At 40.4% G+C, this 9,560-nt stretch overlaps 1 protein-coding gene across 1 annotated transcript in view; it reads left to right on the top strand.

Moving 5' to 3' along the window:
• BTBD9 (BTB domain containing 9) overlaps positions 1-9,560 on the top strand; it is a 492,311-nt gene that overhangs the window by 319,936 nt on the left and 162,815 nt on the right. The window contains 1 exon segment of the mRNA XM_017870154.1: positions 801-820. Within this exon segment, the coding sequence (XP_017725643.1) occupies positions 801-820 (20 nt within the window).

The raw sequence follows: 9,560 nt of genomic DNA, 5'->3' as shown, positions 1-9,560 counted from the left end.
TTTTCCTAACTATGCGAAATACTTACATTATTCTAAAATCAAATCTACAAAAGAGCTCTATTCAGATAAATGAAGCTTCTATTCCTGCCCTCTCTACCTGTGTAAATAATCTCTTTTTTTTTTCTTCTTTAGTTTGTTGTTATTATCCTTCCATTTAAAAGTGGGAAAAATATATTTATTTCTATATTTATATTTTGTATCTTCCTAATGTCTTTAAACAATTGGCAGCACACTATATACCATACATATTATATATTTTTTTTACCTTACCATGCTTCTTTTCTTTCTTTTTTTTTTCTTTTTTTTTTTTTTTTTTTTTTGAGACAGGGTCTTGCTCTGTTGCCCAGGCTGTTCTAGAACCCCTGGGCTCTAGGCATCCTCTTGAGTAGCCAATAGGACTGTAGACCTTGGTTTCACCTTGCTTTTCTGTACTTAACACTTATTTTGGAGCTAGCTATAGAGAAAGATATTATTTGTTTCTTTTTGTAGCTGCATGGTCCTCATTAGTATAGATATACCATCGTTTATTTAACTAATGTTAAATAAACAGTTTTCTATTGATGAACCATTTGGGTTGTTTTCAATCTTCCACTCCTACAAATAGTGCTATTGCCTTGTGTATAAGTCTTTTCCCATTTTTGCCAGTATATCTTTGGGATAGATTTCTAGAGAAGGGATTGTATGATCAAAGAGTAAATGCTTATAGAATTTTCCTAGATATTGCCAAATTCACTTTCATAGGGATTATAACATTTTTAAATTCTCACTGGTATTGTATGATAAAGACTGTTTCCCCACAGCCTTGCCAGTGGAGCATATTGTCAAACTTCTGGACTTTTGCCAGTTTGATAGGTGAGAAATGGTATCTCAGTGCAATTTTAACTGCATTTCTCTTATGAGAGAAATTGAGTATCTTTTCATATGTTTAAGGACCATTTACATTCCCTTTTTTCTTTTTTAAATGGCTCTTCTCCTCTTATGAGTCTTCTAGATGAATAGAGAATATGGTTTTAGTAAGACTTGGGGGAGCAGTAAACACTTTACACTGAGATTGGAGTGTGACCTTCAGCATTACAGAAGTCTGTTTGTGCTTCCTAAGGTCTCCTGGTTCTCCTGGGAAATAGAAGTTCTCATATGTCCCCCTCCATCCTTGTCCCTGGTTCAACCTCTCTGCTTAAGAGATAATAGCTAGAGCATAGAGCTCTAGGTTCAACATTATGGTTTAATTAACCCTTTCAAAGAATAGGAGTAAGATTCTATTAGCTTGGATCCAGGAAGACTGGTAGCTTTTTGTTCTGTACAGTAGACCCCCTTATCTGTGGTTTTGCTTTCCGTGGTTTCATTTACATGTAAGCAACCATGGTCCAAAAATATGAAATGGAAAATCCCAGATAAGCAATTCGTAAGTTTTAAACTGCATGCCATTCCTGGTAACATGATGAAATCTTGTGCTATCCCATTCTGCCCCACCAGGAATGTGAATCATCTGTTTGTTGAGTGTATCCATGCTGTATATGCTACCTGCCTGTTACTGTGTAGTGAAAAACATAGTGTATATTGAGTTTGGTACCACGTGAAGTTTCAGACATTCACTGGGGATCTTGGAACATATCCCCTGCAGGTAAGGGAGGACTACTGGGATTGATCTAGGGCAACCACAATCAACAGCATAAGCACAAGAACTCTGTTGCTGAAGCTGTTGGTACACTCACTACTGCCGTCACCGCTGGAATTGTGCTATCTGAACAGAAACACTGGAGTCCATATTCACCTGCTGCTACCTTCAGTACCACTGGAAACAAATAGACAAGAACATGTCTTTTTCCTTCCTCCTATGTTTCAATCTCCCACCAGATTCTTCTGTTGGCAGAACAAAAAAACAACCTGGTAAGGGGAGTCTGGGTGACTGTAGTTTTCAAAGGTTTAGCCTCTGAGATCCAGTGTAGAACAAGGGAAGGAAGAGAGCTGAAAGCAAACAGATGACTGGCACAAAGACAGGAAGACAGGCAGTGTAAAGGAGGCTCCTTCCAACAGGAAACCTACTATCTGATTCAAAGTAGCTGGACAGTCACACTGGCAAGGTATGGAAATAAGTGGAGTGGAGAACAACAGACAAAGGCATAAACAGGCATGGAGAAAGGTTAAGTATTGATTTGGGCTGCAAAGGAACCCAACATATCTCTTGCCTAGTAAGATAAGGCTTCATGAAGAATGGTATTTTGAGCTCGGCCTTGAAAGATTCAGTAAATATTAAGGAGCATTACAGAAGTGCTAATTTACATAGCAATGATACTGTTTCCTTCAGAGGAGCTGAAGCTAGTAAATAGAAATAGGTTGTCTGTGGTTGCTACTGTCATTTAAAACTATTTTGAGATTGTAACAGTATGTTTAGAATGCTGTAAAATTTCTGGGAAAGTAAACAGAGTTGGAAATCTGGGCTGTGAAGGGTTTTTGGCATCCAGTGGCCTAAGAATATAATACGACTTCTGTGCTTCACAATTATGTTTAGTAAAGTGAATGTCCTCCGGAGCAGAAACAGAGATTTGGGAGTGAGGGAGTTTAGTAGCAGATGAAGGTGTTAGAATGTGGCAAAGAAGCAAACGTCCTGGCTTGGCAGAGGGGCCTTAAATGCCTTAATGCAGATGGTTTCCTACAATGGCACTAGTGAGTCTGAACTAGTCTAGACCAGGAGGCTATGCTTTTCCAAGTCCTATTTCTCTAACCAGATATTAAGGCTGGTTCTGCTTGTCAGTAAAGCTTAACTTATTTAGCTATTGTAAATTTCTTGGCATTAAGCAGACATTTATTAAGAGGCTGCTGAGTGTATCTTAGACACAGGGGAGAGAAAGACACATGGGTGTAGTTTCTGCTTTGAAGGATCTTAAGAGCTAATAGAGAAGAAAGACACTTAAACAGAAGGTGACAACTCAGTAAAATAAGTCATGTATCGGGAAGTTTCAGCAGATGCTGTAGGAATGCTGAACGGGGGCATTAACCTCAGCTGAGGGAATGGTATCAGGAAGACCTACTAGTGGAGGGTATGAATTGGGTCAGGGATATGGTTTGCGATATCCCCACCCAAATCTCATCTTAAATTGTGATTCCCATAATCCCACATGTCATGGGAGGGACCCAGTGGGAGGTAACTGAATCATGGGGGCAGTTACCCCCATGCCGTTCTTGTGATAGTGAGTGAATTCTCACGAGATCTGATGGTTTTATAAGGCGACTTTCCCCCCTTGTTTGACACTTCTCCTTCCTTCTTCCATGTGAAGAAGGTGCCTTTCTTCTCCTTCCCCTTCTGCCATGGTTATAAGTTTCCTGAGGCCTTCCCAGCCATGCAGAATTATGAGTCAATTAAGCCTCTTTTCTTTACTAAATTACTCAGTCTCAGTTATTTCTTCATAGCAGCATGAGAATGGAATAATACAGTCAGTCCTTAAGGAAGGGAAGAGTGGGGAAGCTCAGGGAAGAATCACACAAAATGGTCAGTGTGTGCAAAAGCTTATCTCCTACCCATTCCACAGGCAGAGCCCCTTCTAGTGGACCACCTTGCACCCGATGGAGGAATTGGAGTAGAAGTTACAGTTAACTGTAGTCTTTTACTTTTCCCTTCTAGGGTTCTCAGCTTAGTATGTGGTCAGTGTGTATGTATGTGTAGTAGTCCATTTTCACACTGCTATAGAGAACTACCTGGAGGCCGGGTGCGGTGGCTCACACTTGTAATCCCAGTCGTTTGGGAGGCTGAGGTGGGCAGATCACCTGAGGTCAGGAGTTCGAGACCAGCCTGGCCAACCTGGTGAAACCCCATGTCTACTAAAAAATACAAAAATACAATTATGGTGGCGGGCACCTGTAATCCCAGCTACCTGGGAGGCTGAGGCAGGAGAATCACTTGAATCCGGAAGGCAAACGTTGCAGTGAGCTGAGATTGTGCCACTGCGCTCCAGCCTGGGAGACAGAGTGAGACTCCATCTCAAAATAAATAAATAAATAAATTAGCTGGACATGGTGGCACGCGCCTGTAGTCTCAGCTACTCGGGAGGCTGAGGCAGGAGAATCGCTTGAACCCGAGAGGCAGAGGTTGCAGTAAGTCAAGATCATGCTGCTGCATTCCAGGCTTGGCAACAGGGCAAGACTCCCACTCAAAAAAAAAAAAAAAAAAAAAGGAACTACCTGGAGGCCGGGCACAGTGGCTCTCGTCTGTAATCTCAGCAGTTTGGGAGGCCAAAGCAGGTGGATTGATTGAGGCCAGGGGTTCAAGACCAGCCTGGCCAACATGGCAAAACCCTGTGTCTGCTAAAAATACAAAAATTAGCCAGGTGTGGTAGTGTGCACCTATAGTTCCATCTACTCAGGAGGCTGAGCCATGAGAATCCTTTGAACCCAGGAGGCGGAAGTTGCAGTGAGCTGAGATTGCGCTACTGCTCAATCTCAGTCTGGCCAATAGAGTGAGACTCTGTCTTAAAAAAAAAAAAAAAGTAAGATTAAAATAAAATAAAAGAACTACTTGGGACTGGATAATTTATAAAGAAAAAAGGTTTAATTGATTCACAGTTGTGCATGGCTGGGGAGAGGCCTCAGGAAATTTATATTCATGGTAGAAGGCAAAGGAGAAACAAGGCACATCTTACATGGTAGCAGGAGAGAGGGGGAGAGAGCAAGGAAGTGCCACACTTTTAAACCATAAGATATCATGAGAACTCACTCACTATAATGAGAACAGCATGGGGAAATTCCACCCCCATGATCCAGTCACCTCCCACCAGGTCCCTCCCTCAACACGTGGGGATTATAGTTCAGGATAAGATTTGGGTAGGGACACAAAGCCAAACCATACCAATTATGTATCTTATTATCATTTCCATTTTTTTTTTTAAGAATAAAGATTGCCTGAAAAAAATTTTTTACTGCTCTTGTTTTATAGGATTGACTTCATTTCACAGGATTGAATTTTTGGGCTCTACTTATATATTCCCTTATTATCATAAGGATAGATAGATATAGTAGTACGGAGGTGTGTGTCAAGGTAAATGTAAATGTGGACAGTTTGTTTTTGTTTTTATTTTATTTTATTTTATTTTTGAGATGGAGTCTTGCTCTGTCACCCAGGCTGGAGTGCAGTGGTGCAATCTCAGCACACTGCAAACTCCGCCTCCTGGGTTCAAGTGATTCTCTTGCCTCAGCCTCCCAAGTAGCTGAGATTACAGGTGTACACCACTGCACCTGGCTAATTTTTGTATTTTTAGTAGAGACGGTTTCACCATGTTGGCCAGGCCTGTCTCGAACTCCTGACAGCAAGTGATCCTCCCACCTTGGCCTCCCAAAGTGCTGGGATTACAGGCATGAGTCACCATGCCCAGCTGTTAAATATAAGTTCTAGTTTCAGATAATCTCTGTGTTCACGCATATGAGCATATGCTTTTAGAAGCAGCCAGGACATATCTTGAATGCATTGTTGCTTAGAAATGTCTTCCTCCAGATACCCTAACTCATCTCTCTCAAATTTGAAGCTCAACACATCCCTAGAGCAGGGGGCACAGTGCCACTAGTCTCTTTGTTAAAGAATAGCAAAAGTGACCTTTACTCCAGTTCCCAGTAAGTTCCTCATCTGCATCTGAGACCCCCTCAACCTGGACTTCATTGTCATATCACTATCAGCATTTTGGTCATAACAATTTAACAAGTCTCTAAGAAGTTCTAAGCCTTCCCTCATCTTCCTGTCTTCTTTTGAGCCCTCCAAGCTGTTCCAACTCTACCCATTACCCAGTTCCAAAGTTGCTTCCACATTTTCAGGTATCTTTGTAGCAATAGCACACTTCTCTGGTACACATTTTTTGTGTTAGTCCATCTTCACACTTCTATAAAGACATACCTGAGACTGGATAATTTATAAAGAAAAGTTTAATTGGCTCGTGGTTTTATGGGCTGTATGGGCTTCTGCTTCTGTAGAGGCTTCAGGAAACTTACAGTCATGGTGAAAGGCAAAGGGAAAACAGGTACATATTTACATGGCCAGCAGTAGAGAGAGAGAAAGAGTGAAGGAAGAGGTGCTACACACTTTCAAACAACCAGATCTTGTGAGAACTCTATTATAAAAACAGCAAAGGGGAGGTCTGCCCTCATGATTCAGTCACTTCCCACCAGGCCCCTCCTCCAACACTGGGAGTTACAATTTGACGTGAGATTTGGGTGGGGAAACAGATTGAAACCATATCATACATGTATATAAGTTTTTACCAGAAGAGTGGAAATACTGCACAAAACTAACAACTGTTTTTTTTTTTTTTTTTTCATTTTATAACACTCTACCATTTTACTGATACTCTCTACCTTTGGCTTTTGATGAATAAGGAAGGACTTAAGGGAAGGGACCTATGGGTGGCCCTATCTTTCCCTTTCTTTTTACATTGTTATTTTCAGCATGTGTATTTGGCTAATACAAGGTAATAACAAGAGTGAAAAAGGATATGATAGAAGCAGGAACATCTTTACATGGCCAGCATCTGCATCTGAGATTGGTCATTGGTACTTCTTGAAATGCCTTTGCCTTCCTTCTGCTTCATCACTAGCCATATTACCAAGAACCATCCACCCCTGGCCTACCTCATGCCGTTAGAGATGGGATAATGGTCTGGAACAATGGTGGGGGGTAGTAGGATGATGTGCGCTCATAAATTCAGTTGCTATTAAGTGAGCATGACAAGGAGATCTGCTGGAGTTTTTAAACTTTTTCTCCCACAAACAACAAATGCCTACCTGGAAATAAAGTTAATAAATCCACAGGCTTTAATGTAAAGAAACTATAAATCTTTAAAGAGCACTGAATAATGGAAAGAAATATTCCTGGATAGGAAAATTTAATATTGTAAAGATGTTGGTTCTTCCCATTTTAATGTATAAATTTAATATAGTACTACTACTCAAAATCCCAGTTGTGTGTGTGTGTGTGTGTTTTAATATTTTGCTCAGTTATTTGAAAATATTTTCCAAGAGAATAAATAAGTAGAAATATCTTTTCCTTCTCCCCACTCCTTAAAAAAAGCCTGAAAAAAACTAAAAAATAAAAAATGAATGAGGGGTCTATTCCCGGCAGGTATTAAAATTAGTACTGCATAGTAATGTGGCATTAATGCAAGAACAAACTGGTAGATAAATAAAGCAATCATCTACACTCTGAATTAGATCCCAGTATGTGTAAGAATGTAATGTGAGATAAAGGTGACATCTCACATCAGTTAAGAACCAAAGGATAACACAGCAAATGATGCTGAGACAGTTAACAATTGCAAACAGTTACATGAAATTTTTTCCTCATACTAGATACAAAAGCATTTTCTTGTTAAAGAGGTAGATTTTACAATGTGACTCCAAAAGAGCTGTAGGAAACTGTATTAATAAGTATTTATCTTATCTCAAGGTGAGGAACAACTTCCTCAGCACAAAAGCAAAGGCAGAAACCATAAACAGAATTCAAAGGTGTTTGACAAACTGGAAGAAAATAATTGCAACATACATGACAAAATAAGTACGAAAAAAAAGATGATTCCCTTACAGAAAATGTATACAAACAGCAGTTATTTAAAAAGAAAGGGCCGGGCACTGTGGCTCATGCCTGTAATCCCAGCACTTTGGGAGGCCGAGGTGGGTGGATCATGAGGTCAGGAGATCGAGACCATCCTGGCCAACATGGTGAAACCCCATCTCCTGAAAATACAAAAACAGAATTAGCCGGGCGTGGTGGTGGGCTCCTGTAGTCCCAGCTACTTGGGAGGCTGAAGCAGGAGAATGGTGTGAATCTGGGAGGCGGAGCTTGCAGTGAGCCGAGACCGCCCAACTGCACTCCAGCCTGAGTGACAGAGCAAGACTCCGTCTCAAAAAAAAAAAAAAAAAAAGCCATAATAGTCCATAAACTTGAAAGTATTTCACCTTGCTAATAATTAAATAAGTGCAGTAACCATTTTTTGGCTTACTTGGCAAATATTTTTCATTAAAATTTTTTATATATATATAAATAAGACAAAGTCATGTCTCATCAAAAATCAAACAATACAGAAGTACATAAGTAAAACATTTCTTTTTTTGCTTTTTTTTTCAGGACAGGGTCTGTCACCCAGGCTAGAGTGCAGTGATGCAATCACAGCTTCCTGCAGCCTTGACCTCCTGGGCTCAACTGATCCTCCTGCCTCGGCCTCCCAAGTAGCTGGGACCACAGGCATGCCCCACCACACCCAGCTATTTTTGTTCTTGTTGTTGAGACAGGGGTCCCATTATGTTTACCCAGGCTGGTCTTGAACTCCTGGGCTCAAGCTATCCTCCCAACTTGGCCTCTCAAAGTGCTGGGATTCCAGGTGTGAGCCACTGCACCTGGCCAAAATAAAATGTTTTTGTGTTTCAACTTGCATTAGCCTAGTTATTGCTAAAATTGAGTATTTTAAAATATTTCTTGGTTCCCCCCCACCTGCTTTTTTTTTTTTTGAGCGGGACTCTCGCTCTGTTGCCCAGGCTGGAGTGCAGTGACGTGATCTCAGCTCACTGCAACCTCCACTCCTGGGTTCAGGTGATTCTCATGCCTCAGCCTCCCAAGTAGCTGGTCTTACAGGCATGTGCCACCACTCCCAGCTAATTTTTGTAATTTTAGTAGAGAGAGGGTTTCACCATGTTGGCCAGGCTGTCTCAAACACCTGGCCTCAAGCGATCCTCCTACCTCAGTCTCCAAAAGTGCTGGCATTACAGGTATAAGCCACCACGCCTGGCCTGTTGCTTCTTTCTTATTAATTTGTGGTTATGGATATTTATTCCTTGCCTTTTATATACATTGCAAATATCTTCTCTCAGACTGTTAGTTACCTTTTAACTTTATTTTTAATTTTGAGTTATTCCTATCAGTCATTTTTTTTGTCGTCTGATTTTGTGATTTGCTTAGAAACTCCCTCCCCAGTTCAAAATATAAAAACATGTTCTTCCGCAGTAGTTGTCAACGATTTGTTGTTTTTTTGTTGTTGTTGGGGTGTGTGTAAGCATTTAGCTTTTTACTCCATTTAACATTTCTTTTGTGTTTGGTCTGAGGTAGGGGTTAACTTTTATTTCTAAACTTTGTTGCCAATTGTCTTGAAATTCTTTCTTGCTTGTTTTATTCTTTGTTTCATTGATTTAAAATAACATGTATCATAGATTTGTATGTCTATTCTAGCTTCTGCATCATATCATTTAAATCACAGCATCTTCGTCATCTGTTTTGCTCTCTAGTGCTGCAAATCTACATCCATAGTTATTCTAAGTTTTCTAAGCTATTCTTTCCAATTTTCTTTTCCAATGAACTTGAAAATCGGCTTGTCAAGTTTCATTAAAAAAAATTTTTTTTTAAGAGATGGCGTCTCTAATAATTTGATGGTATTTTATTTTTTATGAGACAAGGTCTTGCTGTGTTGCCCAGGCTGTTCTCAAACTCCTGGGCTTAAGTGATATTCTCACGTCAGCCTCCCAAGTAGCTGGCACTATAGGTGCACACCACTGTGCCTGGCTCAAGTTTCATTTTTAAAATTCTGTTGGCAAAGGTA

This window comes from Rhinopithecus bieti, unplaced genomic scaffold, assembly GCF_001698545.2.
Source record: "Rhinopithecus bieti isolate Rb0 unplaced genomic scaffold, ASM169854v2 scaffold_4553, whole genome shotgun sequence".
Lineage (NCBI taxonomy): Eukaryota > Metazoa > Chordata > Mammalia > Primates > Cercopithecidae > Rhinopithecus > Rhinopithecus bieti.
The sequence above is the reverse complement of the archived record's forward strand: the minus strand, read 5'-3'. Positions and strand labels throughout refer to the sequence as shown.